The 26,556-nt window shown below is 49.1% G+C and overlaps 1 protein-coding gene across 2 annotated transcripts in view; it reads right to left on the bottom strand.

The window, feature by feature from the left end:
- The window catches only part of MAGI3 (membrane associated guanylate kinase, WW and PDZ domain containing 3), a 74,751-nt gene extending 57,470 nt beyond the window's left edge, over window positions 1-17,281 (bottom strand). For both annotated transcript variants that reach the window (XM_064472051.1, XM_064472052.1), the window contains exon 1: window positions 16,883-17,281. In XM_064472051.1, coding sequence (XP_064328121.1) covers window positions 16,883-17,204 — 322 coding nt within the window. In that variant the 5' untranslated portion in view covers window positions 17,205-17,281. The remainder of the gene's footprint in view (window positions 1-16,882) is intronic.
- Between the last annotated feature and the right edge of the window lie 9,275 nt (window positions 17,282-26,556).

Raw genomic sequence — 26,556 nt, 5'->3', positions numbered from 1 at the left:
TGCTTTGCTATCGGCAGAGCACAGCATTTCACTGAGCAGATACTTCTGTTACGCACAGCAAAGACTTCTTACTAAAATGCTTCCTTTCTCCTTGCTTCCAGGACACACATGAACCTCAAGGTAAGTGTTTTAAAAGGTTACCTTTTTCCTTTTGAATGCAAGCATATGATATATAATATCATATACACAGACAGCCTCGGTCATTCAAACAGAACTTACATGTAAGTTGATTTTATATATATCTCAACTTACCAGTAAAACATAAAGCTAGATGATGGAAAGCTACCCCGCACCTACGGTCACAAAAACTACATCCAGCAATTCCGACAGCAGGTACCTGTCCTAACCATCGTCACCTCACAAAACTGCCTGGAACATAATCAAGGTCCGGCCTAATTTTACTCATCATATCGAGTCAGAATCGGGTAGCAGTTACACAGGTAGCACTTGATGGTTACTAAACAAAACCATTTAAATTCCCAAATTCACCGTTCAGTCCCCATTGGCAGCTATATAGAAACGGCAAAGAAAAGAAACCAGGCACCTTGCTGCTCAAATAAATAACGTGATGAAGCAGAGATTAGCTTGCCTTTACCTGCCAGTTCAAATTCTTATTAAGAGACTAACGGGGCTTTCCCGAAGGCACCGTCAGAGCAATCGGGTGAAACCAGCGCTGTGCGTACTTGGTAGGAAGCACATCGATACCTGCTCGGAAGGCCCAGCACCCTGCGCGCAGCAGGAGGGCTTCTCGTGCCAGGAGTACCACCACTGGGAAGGGGCGACTGTAAAAAAACTAATGCATGTCCAACACACAGACTGAGAATAGATTTTGAAGAGCGAAATTTCAAATATCCTCTGCTTCTTAATTTATTTTGCAGTGTCTGCTGCAGCCCTGAGGTCCAGCTACGTCTGCAGGCATCACTCGAACTTCCTGCGTGTGAATCAGATGCACATCGTTACTTCAGAAAGCAGATTTTATTTTTATCTCCACATATTTGTTAAATATAAGAAAAGCCTCACACTTTGCATTTAAAACTTGTACTTCCAGCTAACAATAAACACTAAATCTTTCCAGATCACTGCAAGCAGCCTGAACAAAGGGCCCAGTTCTCAAGTCCCAATTTCAAATTCTTTAGATAAGAAAGTTCTGACAAATAACTGTGTTTTTTGAAAACATGAGAGGTATATTGTTTTTCTTTGCCATTTCCCTAATACCCAGCATCTCTGCAACCACACACGCCAGGAAAAGCAACGGACCTCTTAAGAGCACAGTTCAAAGGGGGGGGGGGGAGAAGACAGATGTATTTGCCAAGAAGCAATAAATAAGGATTTAAGAACAACAAATTTTATGCCCCTGAAGGTGATTCAACAAAGCAGAAACTGATTTAAGCCCTTTTACTCTTTGCTGCATTTCACTCAGAAGAAGAAAAAACAGCCCACAGAAAGAACTTCCTCAGGTGAAAACCCTTTTACTATTCCTACAGCATGACACTTCACATTACTTATCAGAGTTTGATGCCTGAATGGAAGAATATGCTATTTTTAGTACTATTAATTGAGAGAAAAAAGCAGAGCACAGCTGGTAGTTTCTGAATACTTTAAAACTTCCCTGTGGAAATACTACGCACACTTGTGTACAAATACAGGCCGAGGAAAAAGGTTAAGGAAGACGCCAGGATCCCATCCTCGGGGCTACCGCTGCCCCCAGAAGCACCACCGCCGCCTGAGGAAAGTAATTCCATTTCAAGCAGTGCTCAGCACCACAGCTGGAGCAGTAGCCCACCCACAAAGCAATCCCCACGTTCGTTCCGTGTTCCCTCCCTCTGCAAAGACCAGAGAAAGCCGATACCCTCCTGCCTCCGAACAGACACACCTGTCGCCATTTTTTTGTTACGGAATTTGTGCTGAAATCAGGCTTTTGCACGGCCAAAGTTTACTAAGTTTACGCAAATCACAGCACAGTAACAGTGTTCTCCAGTCTCCAGAGTTCCAACTCTCAGTATTTGGGATAAGGAACCGTCTGAACAGCACAAACGCTTCCGATGCTTCTTTTAAAAGCAGCTGACAGTTCTGACGGCGGACAGCTAATTTTGGGAAACAGCTTTAAATCAACAACGGTGCAAATCACTTATCTATGCTTCTGTTTTAAAAATGTGCCAAGAACATCGTTTCAGCAATACAAATACTTGTGATTCACAAATATTTGTAACTCCAGTTTGAAATCACAAATTGAGTGTTCCACCGAACCCGGGGCAGACCCTGACACCGACACACTCTCACCAACACACACCGACGGGGAGACACCAAAGGCCATCCGAGCTGTGGCCTCGGGGCTCCTCATCCGCTCTCTGATCTGCCTCAGAAGCACCCTTAAACTTCACTCTCCACCTGAGACAAGTCGGGCTGAAGGACACCCAAAACTGCACCGGCGCTCGCGCGGGAGCTCTCGGGTGGGCGACTTTATTCACGACGCCCCAGGACACAAGCAGCCACAACACTCGCTGCCTTCTGCAAGTTATTTCCTAAGGCAGAAAGATTCATATGGAAGATTCATATTAATAAGGCTATTCAGGTAGCAAAACCAAGCGACGGTGAAGCATTTCCAGTGCGGTACCTTGCGGCTGAGCAGACAAATGTACCGTTTTCCCCGTAACGTTGCTCAATTCCGCAGCAACGAAGCAGCGAGAGATTTAGAGATTTATGCTCTAAACCCAAACCTCATTTTGAATCCAAACACTTTACATAGGGGTTAGAAAAGATGTCCCTGGCTAAGGAAGACCCACGTATCCTGAAATACTTTGCAGAACAAAAAGATATAACGCACAGGACAGCATAAACAACATTCAGTCCGCTGCAACTATTTGCTGTTTTGGTGAACATTAAGTGCCCTGCCCTAATGAATTCATTTAAGTACTAGCAGCATCTCCTAATGGGCATTAATTAAACTTCTCCAGCATCTCTACCTTCACCAGAGAAAAGTAATTACTCACTGCTGTCCTACAGAGAGGGAAACAAAATCCACAGGATTAGGGTTTTTTTTATATTGAGTAAGTAGGGCAGACAGGAAAGCCTGCAATTTAGAGGCAAGTTGCTGTAGTCCGTAATTCCACAACATGAGCCATACTTCAGGCCTTGCATTGAGTAGAACGTTTTTCCTGCTGCCTGTAAATAAGCCACAAAACAGGGTTTAATAATAGCACGTAGGTCTGTCAAGGACATAACTATTTGTCTTTTTCAAAACTCCTAAGAGGACACAGCACAAGCCAGTTAGCTGTTTCCCAGCTATTCCGTGTAGTTTAACCACCAGCTGCATATACCCATCAACAGCTCATACCTTATCTATCAGTGAATAGATTTTTTTAAAATATTTTTAAATATGGCATATTAATACTTTTATAAAAAGCCATTTCAAAAGTACATGCATGAGTGGCATCTGAAGATGTCCAAGATCTAGAATAATGGATGACGATTTTTATTTACTCATACAAAACTGTTTCACACAGTAGGGACCAACTCTCAATACAAAATAAAATCACAGCATTTTTGTCTTCGAACTTGTGTCATTAGCATTTTTTGTCGTACACCAAAGACAATGCCTCAAAGTTCACATTACAAACACTGTCCTCCAAGGAAACACTATCAACTTGAAGCAAAACCAAGGCAATAAATATTTCAAAATATTGCTCAGTGATGGAACACTGTGTTTGATCACTTACTGGTACTCGGTGGTACCCACAGTACGAAGCAGTTCTCACACACAGATTCTCCCTGCGCCAAAGCATTTACAATCTAACCTCCCTGCAAAGATGATCAGTAAAATTACTGAGCAATAACAGTTTCAGCAGCAGAGGTGAAAATACTTCCCCGGCACTTTTGGTCAGCTGATTTCTGAGGAATTCTTTAGACCAATAAAGGATGAAACAAGCCATTAAACATCATTCCCTGGGATTAATATAGGGCTCTGTCTCTTACATAACAGGATTCTAAAATTCCCCCCCAAGTACATGCATTAGGAGGAAATCATTTCTACAGACCTAAAACTTTAGGGCTTAGTTCTGTGGTTTTAGAGAAAATAAACTGGATGCTAATCCTCTTGCATTTAATGAGTAGTGCCAGCAAACTCTGCTTCTGTCTACCGCAAAAAGGTCAGGGTAAACTGGCATACGACCACAACAACGCTGCATATACTGGCAATGAACTCTTAGGGGGAGGGGGAAGGCTGAAGCAGGTTGGGGGGTGGTGTTGTCCATCTGAGCAAAAAATGATGTCTAAACGATTTAAAAATCCGCCAATGTCATCAGCTTTTTCATACTTAGCGCAGGAGGCAAATACTTGATCAGCACGCTGACCTGCACCGATTTCAAATAATTTGTCAATACTTTCATGTTTTGCTTTTTAATAATGTCAGGAAAAGAAGAAATACCTTACACACGTGTACCTCCGTGTTCGGCTGCAGGATGAAGCTGGCAGGCGACCAGCCGCGCAAACGTAAGAAATGCGCCAAACAGAATAAACTTCGGTTGCACTTTGGTTGTGATCTTCCAAAAAGTCTTGCAGGGAAAAGGAAAACTTCTATCATGACTTGTGCTTTTTGTTTCAACCTGTTTTGAGAGACTGATTTTCCTACCCAGACCCACTAACTTTTACGCTGGACACCGCTCCCTGGCTACGTCCTGCTTTTTTCAGAATCCAAAATGCATGTCCAACACGCTAGTTTTTCCGAAGGCCTGGCTATAACCACAGGAACTATTTCAAATGCTTTTTGAAGAAGTTTTCTTTACTAAATTACACAGCAAACCACCTAGTCAACTGAAGGCTACAAACACTTCATTATCTTTAAGGTAACATTGTTAAAATAATCACACAAAACAAAAGCACAAAGTCACGTATCAGTTGCTTTGTCCATTTCTCTATAACGTTTACTACCAGCAATAACCACCACAGGAATTTTATTTTCAATGACTTACAAGAATGATTTATTTATGCTTAACACTGAATCAGGTAATTTTTTTCTTAGGATATCAAAAATTAGAACTGGTTTAACTATTTGGATTCACCCAGCTGCCTGATTCCATCACTTAAGAAAGAGATATTTGCAGATACTTTAAGACCTTCTCAACTGCAGATCAAATACCTTAGGCCATGTTTTAAGTTTCTTTCTGGGAGCCTTTTTGGTCGGTCACCAGAGGCCGCACCGCTCTGTCAGACGCCCCGCAGCAGCGCGTCTCGGCCCGCGGCCACTGAAGGCTGAGATGCCCTGAACGACGCCCGCGGTGTTCACAAAGCATTTAAGAGCACACAGATTAAAAACTGGCTTAACTTCACCACGCAAGACTTGGTGACACTGGGAAATTCAGACAAACAAGTTGAAAGTTACTGCTCTAGAGCAAAACACACTTTGTACCCTAACATTATTTCCACTAAACAACTTAATTTGATAAACTACATCACCGTATCAAACGGTAATTAAGCAGCCACTTCAGATGGAATCCTCTTCTCTCATCTGTTCTTTCATCAACATGAAAGGAGGTTTTTTTCAGACGTGTTTCTTCTGGCTAAGCACAAAACTGGAGCGTGCGCCACGACTCCCACCCCGCTGGGGACGTGCCGAGATAGCTCTCTGCCGCCCCGCCGGCACCCAGCGGGACCCCGGGGGCACGGAGAGCCGCTTCCTGCCCCGCCGCAAGCGCAGCACGCCCGCACCAAAGCTCCGCGCTCGCCGCCTGCTCGCCAGCCGCGGGAGCGCACCCGGACAGAGTCGCACCTTGGCCACGCCGAGGGGAAGCGGGATCCGAGAAGGAGGCCTGATGCAGTGGCCGGGGAGGACTCCCAGGGGCAAAGCCCGAGCCCGGTCACGGCCTTTCCCCGTCTCCCCCATCCCAGCGCACCCCATTCTGCCCACAGAGCACGCGAGAGCGGACAAACCCTTTCAAAGGGCAAACAGACGAGTCCTGGCAAAACGGTTCCCGAATTGCATGCTATGCCCTCGCCTGCATGCTAAAGCAGTCCTTAATAGAAGGGACACAGTTTGAATCCTAAAACATAATAGCGAACATTCAATTGCTCTCAAAATACAACTGGGAGCCAATCCTAGTCCAAGAGAAATTAACTTATCCCTAAATGTTTTATCAAAAAAAGCTCTGGCAAAGGTAGCAGGGGCATTTCAGTAGAAACTCGGCACTAAATGCATTCCTTTATGTTCTCCACATTCAAAGCCTGATATACAGGCTAAACCAACAAGTATCAATGGCTGTTTTTCAGAGCAATTTCTGGCAGATGACTGCACAGATCTCCCAACTTGTATTTTTGAAATTCAAAATGGCCTTCGATGTTCTTCATGGCTCAGAGAAACTGGCCGATGATGTATACCTCAAACTGCATTTGATTACCGGGAGGCAAACAACACTGGAACACAACAACCATTCATTTATTTTTCTAAGACATGAGATCTTTATTCATATTTGCACTACAAAGAAGTGAAACGCCTAATGGCCAGGCTTAAAATGCGTGTGGGTTTCAGTGGGGTGGGCGAGGAAGGGAGCTTGGTTTTTCTTTTAAATGACTACAATGTTTAGTCTATGATGCATCTTGAGTTGAAAGCTTCTGAAAGTGTTTTTATGTAAACCTGTAATGGGCTGCAGATAGCTACTGGATGTTGTAAATCTGCAAGCCAAGAATCCAAGACAGAGTAAACATCACCCTGATTCACACCTTCCAGGTGCTTGAATGCCTTTTCAATAAAAGCTGTACCTTTAAAAAAAAAATCCAATTCTTTATTTCCTGTCGTTAATAAGCTTCAAAAATCAACCCTGGAAACACCCAGGTTGCCTCTCACGCCCGCAGTTACCTCCTCCGTCGCAGGATTCGCGGCGGCCCTCGGGCAGCCGCCCCGTGCCCGGCGGCAGCCCTGCGGCACATGGAGTCGGACACCGTTGGGTGCCCCTGCCCGGCAGGGCAGCTCGCTGCACCCGCGTCGGGTGTCGCACCTGAAAACCCGGGAGGCACGTCAGAGCCAAGAAGTGGCCGACGTGCCCTGCAAAGCAAACATTTCAGGCTCCGCCGGGCCAGAGTCTGCCAAACAGGCCGCCCGCCCGCGGGGCGCAGCCCTTCCCGGGTGGGGAGCCCACGCATGCCCCACGCACCGCCACGAGAGCCCAGCGGCCGCACGGAGACCCCAGGCCCTCCAGCGCAACGGGGCAGCTCTTCCAAAGGCACCTGTGCCAAGCGTGCTCTCGCACCCTGTCTCAGACTGCCACCCTCCAGCCCAAATGGATATACAAATACATTTATATTTATAGTCCAACAAGGGGGGGGGGGGGGGGGGGGGGGGAGGACTGCCATGTCCCCACCTCCTGAGAAGCCCAGGTGACATCCAGTGGTGTATGAACATTCAGAGTGCTTGGAGGGGATGAACTCCACCCCAACAGAGGTGTCTGTAGGTGCTGGGCCTCCATAGGCTCCCGCAGCTCCCACTTGACCGACACAAAAAGGTAAAGTTTTAAATCACATCCAGCACACGAGGGAGGCGTTCCCCTGTCTTCAGTTTGACAGTCTACTGGGACCAAATTAGAAGACACCTGAAGATCTGTGCCTTCCCCCACACAGTAATTAATTAGCATGTTCAAGTCACTAGAATAGCAAGCATGAGAAGGCAAAGTTCAAACAATCACTTAACCTTGTTGAACCCGACTCCAGGGACTGCCCTGGCACCTCACACGCCTGAAGACACGTTTCCTGCTGTCAGGGATTATCTGCTGTGGGTTATGGCCTCGTACTTGTGCTGCGAGAGAAGCAGCAACAAACTCCTAATCCTGCTCTTTTGTACCGTTACTGCATAGTCCTATTCCTCGAGCTCATTTCCTTTGTGTTGTAATTCCACCTTTCTCTGTCTCATTGCACAAGAGTCTTTCCAGGCTGGCGATCTCTTTCTTTTGCATCTCCTCTACTTCTGCCTCTTTGAGATAAGGCAAGCAATCATCCTCAGAAGTACTCCCCAACATTATTCGCAGAAGTTGGCAACACTAGCTTGCGCCGTGCAGCTCCCACGTTCCCTGCTGGGTCCGACCTGCCCTGCGCGTGTCGGCTCAGGCACCTGCGCCGGGGCAGAGACAAGGTGATGCTGCTGGATCCTTCTAAACACCCGCTGCCAGGGATGGTCCTTGTCCCACCACACCAACCGTTCTTGTGAAAGTGCAATGCAACTATCGTTGCAGCCAGATTCTGGGTTAGGTTCTCATGTTAGGGCAATGCCAGTCTGGATCGGTAAGAGTGCATGTTCTCTATTTCCAAATGCAGGGGATTAAGAAAGACAGCTTTAGTAACAGATAATTCACACAATCACATTAACCTTCTTGATTGCCTTTACCACCTTTTTGAAATACTTCGTTATCATGCAGATGGAACTAGTGAATTTCTAGACACCAAAAACCAGAATACCTCTGATGTTTATATAGCATCCACAATTCATATTCATAAGACACCAGCTGTTAGTGTGATTGTATTTATTACCAAAAGTCAGTAATGAAACAGCACTGAAGTAGAACACAATAAGAATCAATATTCAAGTGTACCGTGATGTGACGGAGCTAGAATTCGAGCTTTACATTTTTTATACAGGCAACTGAAGAGATATGGCAATCCAGAGCTTAAAGGAATTAACCTTTTACGTGTATCTCAGGAAAATAATTTACAGTGGATCAAGCTATACAAACTAGACTATTATTCAGCAGGAGAAGAGTGACACAGGATGGATAGTAAACACACAACCGGTTTTCAATTTGAAGAAGTCACATTCAACTGAGAGCAACCAGCAATTCATGAGAAGTTACAGGCTTGAGAAACACACATATTGAAAAGTAGCTTTAAGCACGCGTTTCTAAAGGCACCTATGAAAACACGCTTTAAAAGCTCACCAGCAGAGAAAGCCCAGTTACGTCTAACAACCTGGGTGTGCTTTGCACATGAAACTACATTTCCACATAAGATCATTACTTTAACATGTCGCATTTGCACATGACGTAAAAAAGCACAGCAACATAAGCTTGAACAAAAGATTGCTGTGTTTGTATTTCACATGGAAAGCTACGCCTAAACTGATCACAGATCATGGCTACGTGCAACCACCCCGATCTGCGTCTTCAACAGCAGCACTGAGGGACAGCCTGTCCACAGGTGTTAACAGCCAGTAGGGGAAAAAATAAGAGACCCCAGCGTCCGTCGACCTGCTGCACGCCCAGTGGCAATGCCCTGCTCTCCATTAGTGCCTTTACAGTCTCCTTGACACCACACTGACGACCACCCCTGCCAGGGTACTCCCCTTTTCACCGAAAGGATACGCCCCTGCTTTTAAACCTGACTAGTTGGAAGCCAGCCCATCGTATTCAACTACCACTGGCGTGTCACCTGGGAGCAGCCCCCGTTCCCACTGTGACCCGCTGAGGGCCTGAAAAAGATTAATTTAACATGGATTCAAGTACCAATTAGCAGCTGAGAAGATGAATTACTTGGGATTCTGGTTTCGATGATGGTGTAACAGATCAATACAAGTCTGCAATCTTCCTACTGCATTTTCCCCTCACCTTCTGTTCAGCAGAACTAAATAAGGAATTTACTCTCAGATACAAAGAGCTCATATTTTTCTTAATCCAAATCTAGTACTCTCAGGAATTACTATTGCTTTGAAGAAGAAAATTGGTCCCATTCAGGGAACAAAATGTGATTTAACTAACAGCCTATGAATGCAACGGTATTTCTTAGAAGCATCATGAATTAAAAACAAGAACCAGAAGAATTAAATCAAAGACCTTAAAACAGAGCAACAATAAAAACTAGAGTAATTTTCAGCTGTCAGTCTGAATGTACAATCTTTGTTATATTTTAAGATTTTTTTTTTAAGAATTACCAGCTGAAAAATATCTTGAAGCAGACGTTTCAATAAAGGAGCACAGTGCATAGCAAGTTACACAAGCGCAGCTTGTTTACTTCAGGAATTTTCTAAAAAGGCAGTTTAAAGTGTCTTGGTTTTATAAAAGCAAAATGAAAATTCTTTTAAAAAATTAAGGAAATTTTATCTTCTGAAAGCAATAAAAACCAGCCATTTTCTACAACTGCCTAGCATTTCATTAAAGCCAGCCAAGAATTCAAGAGCAACACCTAGACAAAAACTACGGAGATGAAAAACTGCTGTTGAAATCATGGCTTCTAATAAAAGTTCGTGTTGATTTCATTCTTTCCTTTGGTCACATAGAAGAGAAAGTCTCCTGCCTTTCCAGAGTAGTGGCAAAACTACAGTTTCAAGGATTTCAAACAAGTTCTCTGCTGGCATGTAAACCTAAGCTTTTTTATTGTGTTTGTTTTTTTTTTTAATAGAAAAGCAACATAAATGCAAGAATTTCAATCAAAACTGTCTACCTGAATGAGAAAATTTCCTTCCAGGAATAACTGGAATACAAGTGCCTGATCGTTCAGTCCTAGCGACAATGCCACTCCCCTAAAGCAGGGGACACGGACAGAGAGAAGGCGGGCTTGGAGAAGAACACGACCGCACCGCCTGCTCTGCCGCCGGCTCCAGGTGAACGCTGCCTTACTCTGTGCTATTCTACTGGGGCTCTCCTGAGAGACATCAACGGACAGTACGAGAAGAGAATGGCTCTCCTGAAGGGAACAAAAAAGTACAAATTAAAACCATGGTGCTAAGCAGCACAGTAGCAAAAGCCACATGAGGCCTCGTTATCATTTGAGACTAACACGCCAAGAAAGAATAGAATAATTAGAGCGCATTTATGGTGAAATCATTAACACAGTACTCATCGCTGTAAAATTTAAACAAAGGAGTATGTGAAAGGGAAAGGCAGTATGTTCTATGCCAAGAATAATATGTTTATATAAAGATGAATATGAGAAACAAGATTATAAATGACATGCACATACTAATACCCATCCCTTGGCAAGCCTCGATAGCCCTCTGCATCCACACATCCGAGATGCAAGCTAACACCTTTTTGTGCAAGGTGGCTCTCAGACTGCTACAGGACACGCCATCGCTACTACCCGTGCTTCAGAGAAATGACAGCCTCCAGCAGAAAGCAGTTCTTGTCCGGTTCCTTTTTCAAGGCTTCACATCTGCCTTCTGCTCAGTTTCATGAAACTGGGATACCCTACATGTTCATTATAGCAACCCGGTATGTTTTGGGCTTTTCTTGGTGTGGTGAAATGAATCAGCCTTTCCTTCTTTTGTATAAAAATGGACCAGTTCCCCATGTACTCTCACACAGGGAGAGCAGCTTTCCATGACAGCATCCAGCAGCCCCCACCTAACGCACACTAAGGGCCGAAGGACCCAAGCTGGCTGCCTCAACTCCTCAGACTAGCAGAGTAACACATTAGTCTGTTTAATCACTGAGCTGGCCCACTGCCAGCTTCCACAGAAACACAGAATTAGGGTAATGCCTTTCCTCCGAGAGGCAAAATTATCCTAGTGTGTACTCTGATCTCTGTTTTAACACGGCACATTTAGAATTCATCTGATTTTGCGAAAACAGCCTCGGAGTGCTGCGTGCCCTCCTTTCTGCTTTAATTGCCAAACATGCAAATGTTTACCCCCACACAGAGGCTTTGTACCTACCTCAAGCACAAGAGAAAATGTAAATGGATCTTACATACTCAGCTTTGAGTATTATGTCTCAAGTGCTGAATCCTGATCTGAGTCACTGTCTTTGTAATCACCGTTTTCATTCATTCTGCTTCGGAGAAGTGACCCCCATGCACAAGGCGACTTCTAAATGCTTCCGTTAACTCCTGCTGGTAACACAGGCTTTAGGGATCGACCACCACGCAATTTTACAGTCATGTGAGAAAACGCACCCAGGAATAAGCTGTCTTCTTGTAAGCTGGCACTAGATTTTGATCAGGAGAGCATTTTGGTAAGATAAGGCCCTGCCAGCTTCAAGATCCTCAAGTCCCAAGAGCATTGCATGATTCAGTGAAAGATATTGACTCGAAAAAATATTAGTTTGGCACTGAGAACTTCAGAGTACTACATCCACCCGTCAGCCATCTCATTCTCTGCACTAATGCATCGTAACTCAGATAAAGCAATAGATCTGAAGCGGTCAGCGACGTTACGTTGAAAGGCTGCAGAGCGCGGTTAGCGCACACAGAGCAGCGGCATCATCAGCTTGGACGGGGCACGCTGCAAACGGCGCGAAGGACTGAAAAGAGAGGCCCTCCCAGTTCTGTGAGTATGAGCTGGGAAGTCCTCCACGTGCCCCAGCTGGGGAGAAAACAACCCACCAAAGCACAACCTGACACCCTACTGCAGGGCACCCGGGCCGGAGACAACGAACACACACCCCAGCCACGACTGTGGAAATGGTGTAAAACACATACATGGGAAACAAAGGTTTGAGAGTTTCAGAAGCACCAAGACTATTAAAGACATGTAGTCTGAAGGGCACTTTTAATAATTTTAAATCTTGTGGCCTTTTTTAATTAAAGATCAGTTCTGACGGAATGGCACCAACATACATTCTCCCAATAATCGAGGGACAAAACTATGCGCTCTGGAAGCGTTTCTCAAGTGGAAGAACTACGAGACTCTGCCATTTCTTCCCAGATGCTACTTACAGTGGCCATGAAACCATAGTAATTGCCACAGAGTAGCTGTATTCATCAAAGCTCCTTAGTTTGGAAGAAAAACACATTCCTTCCTACATAGTATCTGGCAACTCAGGCTGCAGAAAGAGGAACTTGCAGATAATCAGTAGTTTTTGTTACTTTAAGTCTGCAACCCAGTTTTGATGTATTTTGGCTACCATGCTGCTACAAAGAAAGAAGGCATTCAAAGTTATATCGATGAGTATTTTAGCAAGCAGGCTCGCCTGCACATACAAACATCTTTCTGGCTAAATCTGAATGCCATATGGAACTAGTAGGTACCTTCAGAGGATGAACTTAGCGCTCAAAGACAATGGATTTGACTAAAGCAAAATGCTTTTGTTTTTCCTTAATGGAAATAAAAGGACCTGCAGCAGCGCCAGCCAGTTACAAGGCTGTACTAATCCGAGTAACACTGGACGGGGAAGGTCCTCGAGCCACATGGCAGCCATCGTTTGGATGCATGTAGGCAGGCAATTAGCTTGAAACCAGCAGTTACCAAGCGTGGCTAAAATACAAATGCACTCATTACAATGAGCCGGCCCACGTTAGCGTGCGTGCAGAGCCATACCAATATTACGCTGCACAAAAAGCATTATTGCTCTGCCCTGCCTTTTGCTCATCTGATCAAGATGATGATGGATTATACAAAAACAGAGCTACGGCTAGGATCTCAAACATCAGCTAAACGAAGGGATATCTAACTTCTATTCAAACAACTCGGATCCCAGCATCTGCCAGTATGCCTGGACCGAGAACCCAAGACCGGTCTTTGCTACGTCAGACCCTACCGACGCCAGAACCGAAGATTTCCCAGCCAGCCTGCACGCACCCGAGCCAGACCTCACGCGGGGCACAGCTTGGGCACCGACGACACTCAGCCCCAGCCGTGGCACGCCGGTCTTGTTCGCCCTCCTCAGCAAGTAAGGGCAGAGCAAGAAAGGGAAGGACAAATTTCTTCATCAACAAAATGGTCCATCATTTGTGATGTGCAGTTAACAGATGGCATCCAAATTAACATTCATATCTTTCAAGTGTCTTATCAAACAAGACTAAACAGCATCTTGAAATTTCCATTTTAAATTTTCTAAGAGCTTGCTGTAAGTATCACAGCAGATTTTACTGTCAGATTTTTACTGCTGTCAACTAAAGCTGTTGCTGCTTTTAATGAGGGACCACATCACTCCTTGAAATAAAGCAGTCCAGTCCCCCGACACGCTGTTCAAGGCCAGCAGGACACCTGCACAGGCTTCACCAGGACGATGGAGCCAGCTGTTAAACACCAAAGTTGCCCTTCTAAAACGTGGGGGCAGACCATGAGCATCAAGACCTTATACAACCTAAAATTCAGGGACAAGGTGACAAATTCCTCGCTGTCACGGTAAAGATCCCTGAAGGTGGATCCCCTCAGACTTCTGCTCCAAAGCACTCAAATTTGAGGAGCCATCGGGCACGCAAAGGCCCGCTGGCAGAGGCGCTCCATGCCTTTCAACAAGACTGTTCATTTGATTTGAGGCAGAGCAGTTCTGACTGGAGAAAAACAGGACCTTAAACCCAGTAATGCAATTAAAGGTCTCTGAGAATTCCGACACATGAGCGCACCACGGACCGCCAGCAACCCAGCCCTCGCTCCCTTCACCACCACCACCCCCACAACCCCCCGCACCTCCCCGGCTGCCTTCCCAAGGTCAGCAAGGCTGGACAGCTCTGGATCACAAGGGGTAAAGGGAAGCCAAATTCAAAGTCACAGGTCTTCAGAGAGAACGCCTTGTCAACAACTTTCCTAATTACATATACCCGAACTGGAATACTGCCACCGAGCGCCACTGGGGCAATCTTGCAAAAAAACCCAACCAAGAAAAACAGTATGCTTTAAAATACTGTATTTAAGGACACCAAGTCTAACACAGAAAATTACTGCAAAAATCATCTGATGTGGTAAAGAAGCTTGCAGTACGTTCCTGTACAGGAAAAACTGCTGGATCTGAAGCCTCAATTTTATTTGTTCCATAAGTTATATAAAAATCAGCATAAAAATGCTACTTCTCTTTCTACAGCTGAACCCAGTGTCGAGTTTACAAGCTCTGGATGACTATGCTAAATAGCACAGGTCCTTGCAAGACTCCAGCGGTAGCTTCCTTCTGCTGAGAAGACTGTTCCTGTATTTTAACCAGTTTCTAACCCAACAGGAGAATTCTGCTCGTATCTTTCGGCTGCTACACTGCCACACAACGCTCACTTGGTGAGAGCCTTATTCAGCATCTACTGATTCCTTGCTGAAAGTCTATTTGAAAATCAACTACACCAAAATACTTGGGTCTGTTTAGACCAACCGGTGAACCTTAAAGAACTTGCAGGCTTTCTTCTAAGAGGCAAGACATTCCCCTCATTACATGGTATTTATTCACATGTCCAACAGTTTCATTCTTAGCTTTAGTTTTAACCAGCTTGCTGGAATCAGAAGTCAGTCCTGCCGATCTTCCCGCAGCAGCACTGTACTCCCCACCTCCCGCCCCCTCCACGGCAGCCGTGATTTAAGGGACAGGCAACGCATTGCCACTGGCACTTCGTATTTGGAACTCCTAACAAACATCACCTGGCTCTGGCCATTTGCTGCTATTGATTGTACCAATTTTTTCTAAAATCTTTTCTGCCAGTTTGAATTTGACAGCTGGGGACATCTCCCTGTTACGGAAAGTCCCAACACAGGAATATCCCTGTTCCCCTCCATAGTAAATACAAGAAATTCCTTTGATCTTTTAACAATAGTTTTACCTTCCACAACTTTCTCCTTTTAAAAGGGATTTATTACTGTCTTCTATCTTAAACAGCTTGTTCCTTTTTTATCTTCTTATTTTACATTTAACTTGCAGCAATTTGCTCTTTTCTATTTTCTTCATTCAGATAGGATTTCCAATTTTGGAAATAAAGCCATCTTTCAAAGCCTACCAGGCTTCTGTAAGTGCTTTTGAGGAGTGGGTTTGGGTTTTTGTTGTTGGTTTGGATTTTTTTAATTTAGCAGGTGATACGCGTCAGGACCAACCGCACAGCCTCTATACAGAGGATGACTTGTCATCAGTGGTCAAACGAGGAAAATCTGAATTGAAATATGCATTATCTAAAGTCAAACAGCAACCCAGCAGTTGTGAAAGGACAAGACAGGTGTTGAACAAAGAAGCTGTATAAGAAATATTGTAGACTTCGGTCCTGGAAACACTGTTATCAGTCACGATTCAGAGAAAAGCGGTTTTACCAAATACAGCTTCTTTGTAACACACCAAGCTCGCACCTGGATTGTCTGAACAGGAAAGCGGTAAATCTGAAGCTCCTTACGCTGTGAATCATTAGCCCATGTGACTGCAGGTGCCACTATTCAGCATTAGCTTGACATTTGACGGGCGTGTTGATAAAGAAGATTGTACCACAATCATCTGATATCATTAGGTTATTAAATCGTACTCAAAATTAATCCAAAGCTACGGAAAAAGAACACCCAGCCTTTGCTCCCGGCGTTCGCCTCCGGCAGCTGCGAAGCCGAGCGGGCGCGGGGACGGCGTCCTGGCAAGCCTCGCTCCCGAGCGTGCCCCCACGCTCCTGCGCCCGCCTCAAGCAGCGGCTCGCACAAATACCGTGAAAAAAACACGAAATAGCGTTTCTTCAGGGTGCGGGGGGGGGAGGGGGGGCACGGCGGCGGGCAGGGCCCCCCCCGGGGAGCAACGGAACCGCCCGAACCCCGCTCGGCGCCGTGAGGCGGCGGCCGCCGGGCCCCCGCAACCGCTCGCCGCCGAGGAGCGGGACAGCGGCGCCCCCGGGAGAGGCCACCGGGACGGGCCGCGGCACCGAGCCCGGGGCGGGCAGCCCGCTGCGGCCCCGACGGGCCGGGGGAGCGATCGCCGCCCGCCAGCGCCGCCCCGGGGCCGGGGCGGGACTCCGGGGCCCCTCGCGCCCGCCGCCCCACGCGGCGGCGCCGCCCCCCCCCCCTCCCGGCCGCGCCGTTCGCAGCCGAGGAAACTTTCCCGGCCCGGCACCCGCCCGCCCCCCCCGCCGCCCCGGGCCCCGCCGCTGCCGCCCCGCGGGGCGCTCCCGCACCCCGCCGCGGCCCTCCCGCCGCCCCGCAGGGCGCCGGCGCGGCTGGGCCTACCCGCGGCCGTCTCGGCGGCGGCGCGGGCAGCGGCGGGGCGGGCCGCGGGTCCGGCGGGCGCGGCGCGGCCTGCGGCGGCCGGCTCACCTGGGCGCACGGTCTTGAGGCGCACGGGCTCCCTGAAGTGCCGGACGACGGCCAGCGTGTCGCGGTGCGTGAGGCCGCTGACCGGGGTGCCGTTCACCTCCAGCAGCACGTCGCCCGGCGCCGGCGCCTTGCCCGAGAGCAGCGCGGGGCCCGGCGCGCCCTCGCCGCCCGGCGGCAGGCGGCCCGCCAGGTAGGGGAACTCGCCGCGCTCGGCGCCGCCGCGCAGGAGGTCGGGGTCGGGGCCCGCCGGGCCGCCCCAGGACACCACGCACTCCTGCACCTTGCTTAGCCAGTGCCGCTTCTTCCGCAGCGTCTTGGACATGCCGCCCCACGGGGCGCCGCAGCCCGCCCCGCGCCGCCGCTCCCAGCCCGGCCGCGGCTGCCCGACCGACTGCCGCCCCGCCGCGGCGGCGCCCCGCCCGCCCGGCCACGCCCCTCCCCGCCCCGCCCCGCCGCGCGCGCTCCCGGGCCCCGGCCACGCCCCGCCGCGCGCCCCCGCAGCCGCCGCGCCCCCGCCACGCCCTGCCGGCCGCGCGGGCCACGCCCCGCCGCCGCCGCCGCCGGCCCCCCGGGGCGGGGCTTGTGCCGCCCGTCAGGGGCAGCGCGAAGGGCGGGCGGGGCCCCTCCGCCCGCCCCGCCCCCCCCCCGCCAGGGCCCCCCGGGGCCGCGCCGCGGGCGGGGGGTGGTAACCGTGGCCGGGAACAGCCCCGCAGCCAGCGCCCGCCTCGGGCAGGGTCTCCCCTCAGGAAGGGTCTCCCCTCAGCTAGGATGTCCGGTCAGTCGGGATCACACCTCAGCCAGGATCACACCTCAGCTGGGGTCTCCCCCCAGCCACGATCTCTCCTGGGTGAGGATCCCGTCAGTCAGTATCTGCCTCAGCCACGATCTCCCCTCAGCCAGGGTCTCCCCTCAGCCACGATCTCCCCTCAGCCACGATCTCCCCTCAGCCAGGGTCTCCCCTCAGCCACGATCTCCCCTCAGCCAGGGTCTCCCCTCAGCCACGATCTCCCCTCAGCCACGATCTCCCCTCACCCAGGGTGTCCCCTCAGCCAGGGTCTCCCCTCAGCCAGGGTCTCCCCTCAGCCACAATCTCCCCTCAGCCACGATCTCCCCTCAGCCAGGGTCTCCCCTCAGCCAGGGTGTCCCCTCAGCCAGGGTGTCCCCTCAGCCACGATCTCCCCTCAGCCAGGGTCTCCCCTCAGCCACGATCTCCTCTCAGCCACGATCTCCCCTCAGCCAGGGTCTCCCCTCAGCCACGATCTCCCCTCAGCCACGATCTCCCCTCAGCCAGGGTCTCCCCTCAGCCACGATCTCCTCTCAGCCACGATCTCCCCTCAGCCAGGGCCTCCCCTCAGCCACGATCTCCCCTCAGCCAGGGTCTCCCCTCAGCCAGGGTGTCCCCTCAGCCAGGGTGTCCCCTCAGCCAGGGCCTCCCCTCAGCCACGATCTCCCCTCAGCCAGGGTCTCCCCTCAGCCAGGGTGTCCCCTCAGCCAGGGTGTCCCCTCAGCCAGGGTGTCCCCTCAGCCACGATCTCCTCTCAGCCACAATCTCCCCTCAGCCAGGGTCTCCCCTCAGCCAGGGTCTCCAGTCAGCCAGGCCCCCCGCAGCCTGGCCAGGCCGTGCTGCATGGGGGCACTTTGGGGCGCCCCCACCGCCTTCCCCCGCCGCTCTGCCGGTGCCTGCCCGTGTCAGCCCCGGTGCCCGCTCGGTGCCGCGGCGGGGTGCTCGCACCCCTGTCCCCCCGCCCTTCGTACGTGCGCTCGCTGCCTGCGCGGCTGAACCCGCTCGGAACGCACTCTCCATGCGGCCGCCGTCGCTGGAGCCTGCGGGTTCAAAGCTGGCTTGTGCACGTCAGGCCAAAGCAGACGTCGAAACAACGGCTACAATTCAGATATACCCATGAAAACATTTTTTCAACTGGAAAACACAAATCCAGTGCGTTTGCCCTCCACACGAGCTTTTTTATTTAGGTGTGTATCAGAGATTTCAGTGGCGCAATCAGCCCATGCCAAGTAGGGATTACACGCCAGGTACGCACTGTGAAAACCATGGCATTTGGGAGCGTAGCATAGATGTTTAATAAACAAAACACTAAAAACTCCTAGCCATGGAAAAATTCATTCAAGATCAATGTCACCCCTGTAAAAGCTGAAAATTAATCCTTTGAAAGCTTTATGGTTCAAATCGCAAATTTCTCTGCCCAGTCCTCTTAAATCGTTCTTCTCTTACTCAGAGGCTGAATTTGCACTGCAAATCTTGAGATCTACGTTTTAGGAGTGCCTTGAAGGCTCCAGCGGCGTCCGGTGGGCTGCAGCCCTTGCTGGGCGGTGGGGCTGCATTAAACCCCGGGGAAGGTGTAGCAGTGCCATTGTTTGCAAATAAAGAGGTGTGACTTTGCATAACTCAAATACTTCTTTCCATAGGAGGAAATGAAGCCGTTATCTGCAGGGTCCAAAGAATGTTTGCTGAGCTGTAAAACAATAGGTTCCTGTTTCCATTGCTGTGTCCCTGCCTTCACCTCAGTTGGCACACCAGAGCGCGCTGGAAGTGTCCCATTTCAACACGGAATGTTTTGCAACGGTAAATAGCAGCAAGTGGTTAATTTCTGCGTAGTACAGAAACCACTAAGAGACCTGCCCATAAAAAATACCTATAACTTCTGCTGCTAGGTGTTTTCCAGTTCTTACAGGTTCCCCTAGCTTTAATGCCTGTTTGTCTATGACTTACATAGTAGCTATTACCAAAAAAGCAAGAATGCTTCCAAAGAAGTTAGAAGAACGCCAATCTTTTAACAAAGCCATGCGTGCTGGGGAAAACCATGTAATCTAAACTTGTTTGGGGACATTAACCAAATGCTCCCAATACATCTGAGGTGTCGCCTCCGGCATTAGTGGAGTTGCAACAAGCACAGGTTTAGCTCATTGTGTTGGTGCTATTTGAGGTACATTGGGCAGCCTGCCAACAGGCATCGGAAACACTGCCAGAGATAAATTTTCTTTCACGCTTGCAGAATGGAAGCAAGAAGGCTGAAAGCTTTGTGGCGTTCATGATCTGGACATTAAAAGGGACGCTGTCACATCATTTAAAACCAACCTTCCATATTTTACACAGGAACTGTGACACCGGGCATGATCCGTAATTGATGAGCCGCTGGCAGCAGCCTGTGCCAGGTGTTCTGGAGAATACGCGCAATCGTACATGGACAGCACGGACACCTCAAGGAGGAGACGAGTGTCCTTTTGGCTCCAGGGGCAGCACTTTATCCGTCCCGCTAAAGAGAAGGCTTGTCTGCCTTTTGTCTCATGAAAATGCAACTCAGTCTTTCCACTGGCTGAGGTTTTCAAACCTCAGAGCGAGATCCCCACTGTGTTTACACACCTGAGATGGGGGGCAGCTCAGACACGCTGAGCTTGCCGTGCTACCTAATAACACTAATAACAAACGCAAGTCATGAAGCTGCCCTTCCTTCAGTGAAAGTCCTGTTGTCTCTAACAGTGTGCTTCAATACAAATTTGAAAGCCAAAACAAAGCTGCCTAATCCTTTGTAAATTTTATGAAGCTCCCCACCTCCACAATGCCAGTAAGTTGTGCAGGTTAGTTTTACATCGTATGAACAATAATCCTCTTCTGGAGCTGCACGTTTACCTTTCAGTCTCCTTGTATTCTGAAAGAGTAAATAGTGTTGTTGAATGTATTTATCTTCTCAGCATCATTCGCTAACCTCATCTCTCCAGTACCCGGTGTGCGGAGGCACTGGCACCACGTGCCAACCCAGCAGACATGCGAAGCCTCTCTCGGACGGTGACCACAGACCGCAGGGCTCCTTGGGGCCCTGCCCTGGGGTCCCGGCTGTCACCTCTGTGGGGGTCGCTGCAGCCTTCACGGGGGGGTGGCCATTGCTGGAGACGGGGGCAGCGCCCCCAGGCCACCGTGCCTGGGGTAGCGCACCCCACAGGACCTGCTTTATTCTTCTGTCATGAACAAACTTGGAAACATGAACAAACTGCTTGGGAACTGACAGACTATTTTGATTCTCATTTATGCCATGTGACAACATGTACGTTCGTCCTGCTATCCTTCCTCCCTCCTGATTCCTCAGTGCAGCTCACAGATGTGTGAAGTGTCTGCAGCACCTCACAGGGATCAGAAGGAAAATGCTCTGCACCGCCACCAGCCCCAGCCTACCAAGGTGTGAAGAACTGTGTGTTTCCTGACCACTAGCATTTGAAACCTCAGCGAGCTAAAAGGGGCCATCAGAGAGACATCAGCGCTCCAGCATCTCCGGTCCATCACCCGTTGTGCCATGGCAGCTGCCACCCCTCTCTGCTGTTGGCATCAGCACACGTACAGATGCCACAAAAACAGGGTGCTGAGCTCTGCCACATCAGAGCTAAGGAAATAAACTGCTTCGAGGCAGCGCAACTTCTTGGTAGGCAGGGAAGCAAAGTTTGTTTATCACACTACCAAAGTTCAAAGGCAATCAAAACAGCAAAAACATGTCAGGCTGCTGTTTAATTAGAGCGTGAAGACACACTTCCTCAGAGAGGACAGAAAGGGAATTGTGGTGTTACATTTGGACTCCTCTGAAGTCCTTCTAGTGCCCAACGCAATGCAACTGCCTGTGCTACACGCAGTTCAGTCCTGCACTCAAAGGGGAGAGACCCAGGCAGAGGCAAAAGACTCACACAGTACGAAGACACACAAAGCGAGAACAATTCCATCCTCAGCGTGGATGGAATGAAAGAAAGTTATACCAGTAGAGAGCAATGTGCAGACATTTGTATGTGTGGAATGTTATTTTCTATACTGCCAGTGGCTGGGCACACAGGAGCTCTGACTGTCTCGCAGCGCTACCTGACAGCAACGCTGCTGGGAGAACCAGCGGTGCTGGTTGTCTGCACTGCATTAGCTGGAAACAGCAATAGTTGCCAGGGAGGAGCAGTAGGCGCAGTGTTCCTCCCTAACAGAAGCACTCGTCTCAAACATGGGGCAATAAATTATTCAGTAAGCTGCGTGCCTCTAAGGGAGCACAAACAAATCATGGTCGGGTAAGAGTGGTTCAAAGCCAGGTACTTGCTGTATTCTGTGGACAGACATATCCAGGGCTGCCTATCTGAAAACTGTGTGACCCCAAGATACAGTTATCCAAAGGCAAACTTTTAAACATGTCATAAATTAACTTGCAGAGGAGCAAAAGCTGCCACGCAAGCAGCTCTTACCAGGGAATTCTGTCAAGCTCCAATAAAGCTTAGAGAATAAACCCAAGTCTTAACAGAGATCTGTGTCAACCTGGGCTGACTAAGCCCTGGTGTCTGGACTCCTCACCTGGGAATGGAAAATGTGTCAGCCCCATCAGGCTGTAGATCAGTATCAATGAATGCTTCACCAGTACAAAGTGCTCCATAAACCCGCCTGTATTTATACACACGCCTTGCCACAGCATGCAAAAGAGAGGCCGCACCAGCAAGAGTAGCATTCATGCAGCATTATGTCCTGCTCTCCTCTCTCTGCCCTCCTTCCACAAATAAAAAAACACCCTTGAGCAATGCAGATATTAACTAGCGATCGTTACATACGATGAGGTTGAATGTCTCATAAATAATCATGTAACATTTTCAAACAACAGGAGCGTTGGTCTGGGAATTTACTATGTTTTGACCAAGACTTTACAGTAAATTAATTCAAGTCAGATCCTCTGTATGCCTCAACCTCCCAGCTGGACATTCAACAATATTTCATACCTCAAGCACCACAAAATCCTTTAAACTAATGCTCATAAAACAAAAGAAACCTCCATCGAAGGAGGCTGTGTATAGGCAGATCCCTGCAATGGCGAACATGAAAAAAAGACACCAAATGGTTTGCTTGCTTGACACAAGCATCTGCCAACAGGTTAAAAGCTGGGACAGCTGATGAGTCTGCTCCTGACCTGTGTCGTACCTGCTCTGCACAATGACAGCAGTGGTTACTTATCCTCAAGCTGGCAAAAAAAAGAAGGGGGGTGAGGGGGTGGGGAGACCAGCAAACAAGGCACTGCTGAAAGAGGAGAAATAATTTCCATCAGCAGTTGTAATGCAGGTACGTACGGAGCACACCGTCATGTGCTCTCAAACGGTTTTCATCTACTTTGCTGTTTCTTGTGCAGCTCACCCTCAACAGTCAAAACTTCCAGAATTATTAAAAAAAAGGTAACTACAGAGATTACTCCACGTAAGCCAGCTGTGAGTGCAGTTGGTTGCTGCCGTAGCTTTCTGTACAAGAGTTAACAAGATGAACTAAGAGGACTTGTCAAAGTGAATAAAGAAGCAGCCTATGCAAATACCCCTCAGCCGCTCTGGGACGTACACGAAGCGTCTGCAATGCAATGTGATCAAGCACTGCAGACGCCGATGGATGCAAAGTGGGGATAAAGGCCCAATCAAACACTGAACTGAGAGTCACACAGTCGCACAGAATCGCAGCTAAGCATGGGCTTGAAGTCTGCACATTGGATTTAGAACCTGGAAGTAATAACGGAGTGTTTAAGCCTAGGCGTAGGGCTTAGCGCTTTGCAGAAAAATCAAGGCTGGAGAAAGCAGTGGGTTGCTCTGACACGGCTTAGGGAGGCGAGGACTGAGGGGTTCGGGCAGTAAGGATGTGAGTGCGGCTGGGCAAAGGGAGCATTTGCAGGGGTCCATGGTGGCAGACAGCTTGTAAAGGTCACCTGGGCATCTGCAGTCAGGGGACATTCGGGAAATGAATGCGCAGCCCAGCTCTTAGTGAGAACTGACCTGATCTCTGCTGGTCCCATCAGAGACCCATTGCTGCTCTCCCTTCGGCATCTCTGGGGGGAGATGTGCCCGCCTTGCTGTGCTGAGGCACTGGGACCATTTCACAAGCAGCCACAAGGCTTTTATCATCGGCCTTTACTGGGCTGCAGCCAAAGCCCTCTTCTCCTTCCCGCGCATCAGTGCAGAGGGTGGATCGCTGCTGCTGCATTTGTTAACGGCAATCGCTGTGCTGACAATAGGATGCAGCCCTGGCTCGTGGGTGTCACAGGCCAGCTCTCCTCTGCACACGAGGCTTACTGGCAACGACCAGGCGGTTTGTGGTGTGTGCCCTCAGATCTGAACACTCTGAAGTCTGCTGCATGCTGGGTTTACTGAGGCGAATCTTTACCCCTTGCAGCACTTCCGCGTGCTGTATTGTTCAGGTTCCTGCCAGCTCAGGACCTGAACCTTTTGACTTGAACCAGACAGTTTAGGAATTCAGAAAAAGGACTGGTTTCTTGCTCTTTCAAGCTAGGCTTGTTTGTTCGTCTACTTGCGTATGGTGGGAGGACTTTTTGTCTGTGAATCCATAATCACTCACAGGAACAGAATTACCTGTTGCAAATGTTTCCTCTTAAGAGCTCACCTAAAACAAATAAAATTCAACTATAGCTTGAACTACTGCTTCTGGTACATTTTTTAGACCATTCATCAGAAAGAGCAGAAGCTATTTGTTATATGATGTTTTACTGTGTTCATCAATTAAGCCATTTCTCTCCATTTAAGTGTGTTTCTGATCATCACCCACTGAAATCCCTTGCTTGAACCCTCTCCCTGGTGTCAGCCTACTTCACCAGCAGCCGAGTTAGCATCTGTAAGCGGTTCAGCCCTGTCAGTGGTTTTGCGTCTTTAATAGGATCTGAAATATCTGTAGCAGCCTTGTCAAGTTTTATAGCCCTGTTCATGGGGATTTGGGATAGCTGACATGGTCCAAAAGCCTATCCCGGTCTCTGCCTGAAAAACGTCATCCCCAGCTCCTCACTGGTTCCTGCTCCTTTTCACTAGTCACTTTCTCTCCCCTAACTGGGTATCAGCTGCGTGAGCAGCTGGGAAACAAGCAGGAGCAGAGCAAGCTCAGGAGCAGCACTACGAGCACGCTGTGTCCGAACACAGTCAAACTTCCCTGGAGCAAGCAGAAGGAAAGCTAGTTTCTTGCGAGCAGATGCCCACGCCTGTAAGCCATTGCCTTCTGGGACCTCGAGAGTCCTACAGTGGTTTGCAGGCTGTACTACAGTCTGCTCTTGTATTTCAGGGACAAACTATTTCTATCACAGCAACAAAGGTGGATTTGAGCCAGTGACAGAGGGGAGAGATGCTGTCCTGCCCTCTCCGGTTACACCCATCCTATTGAAAGAGGGGCCGTCAGAGAGTTGAGGGGCTTTGAGCTGCGGCAACACGCAGACAACTTCATTTCTAGAAAATGGGTCGAAGGAGGAGCAATGGGGTGTTGGGACCAGAAAAACACCTCTCCCGCCCCTCCTGCATTTGGAATGAGAACCAGTTGCCTGCCTCTGCGAGCTGCAGTGTGCACGTCAGCCTTCTCCGGGGGTCGCCCCCAGCGTCCGAGGTGCAATTTCAGACCAACACAGCCGGCCTTTTGTTTTGCTGCTATTGTACATGGCTGGCTTTGTCGCTTGGAGGATCTCTTCCAACTGCACTAACATTTTGGAAAGCCTCATGTGAGCAAATAAACCTTGCCCAGCTGAAGAAGGACGGCTGCGTTCGTTATTCCTAGCAACATGATAATTCATACCCGGTTACATCACTCTGTACAAAGCTATATGGTTAATACGTTTCTTGTCTTTCCATGATTAGTATTTAAGCAGCAGCAATGGCATGCAAGGGTTTTTTACAGAATTATTTAGAAAAGACTGTCCCCATTCTTCCTTTTTTAATGTTAATAATGTAGTTAGAGTCTCAGTGGATCTGTCATAAAAAATATTATCAAAGGAACCAAGAGAAGTGCAGAATTATTTGCTGTTTGGAAAATCCAGACACATCACAAAAAGCAATAATAACACAAAATAACTTTGATAAAAGTTTTAAAGACAGCTTTTTTACACCCCCAAGAGTAATTACAGCTCATATCGAAATAAGCTTCTTACAGTGAGTTTAAGTTAATTTACATTTTAGTGCAAGAAGTTGAATAACACAATCTGACAGAACATTCACCTCAAGGGAGGGGTCAGCCAGGTATTGCTACTATAGATTAAGAACTTGGCAAAAAATACACCTAAGGTTCCAAGGCGATCTGTAGAGAGGCTTCTGGCCCCTCTGTTTTGCTCCTCAGCAAAGGGCAGGAGCATCAGGTGGTGGGAAAGGGACGCCAAGGATTACACCAGCAAAGCCCTTCCCAGGCTGCCACCCCGGGCGGCCAGCGCCACTCGAGCACAAGAGCGCTCGCCCCCCGCGAAACCGGCTGCGAGGGGACAGCGGCTCACTGCCGCGCTTCGGGGCTCTCGGGGAGCCAGCTCCCGAGCGGGTGCTGCCGGCAGCGCCCGGGGCACCCGTCCGCAGCCGCCTTGCCCCTCGGAGCGGGGCTGGGAGGAACTGCTGCTGCAGCTCGCCCAGACCTCCCGCGCTCCAGAAACAAAGGTCGCCTTATTTCCCGCGGCCGCCACGGCAGTCTTGCCGTGAGGTGCGATGGCCGAGCACCCGCTGGCTGAGGAACAGTCATCCTTCCGCTGCACCGTGTTCAGTCCCTACGCTGGCTCCTTCCATTTCCCTGCGGTGCTCGGCACATTTAGGAGGCACTCCCAGAGGCAGGGGCCATGTACAATGTCACTGTTCTTCGAAGGGCACTGGCGAGGCACTTTTCTCTAAGTTATTTTTTTTCTCCCTTCCTCCCTACGCCCAGCCATATC

This window comes from Phalacrocorax carbo, chromosome 23, assembly GCF_963921805.1.
Source record: "Phalacrocorax carbo chromosome 23, bPhaCar2.1, whole genome shotgun sequence".
NCBI classification, from domain to species: domain Eukaryota; kingdom Metazoa; phylum Chordata; class Aves; order Suliformes; family Phalacrocoracidae; genus Phalacrocorax; species Phalacrocorax carbo.
The sequence above is the reverse complement of the archived record's forward strand: the minus strand, read 5'-3'. Positions and strand labels throughout refer to the sequence as shown.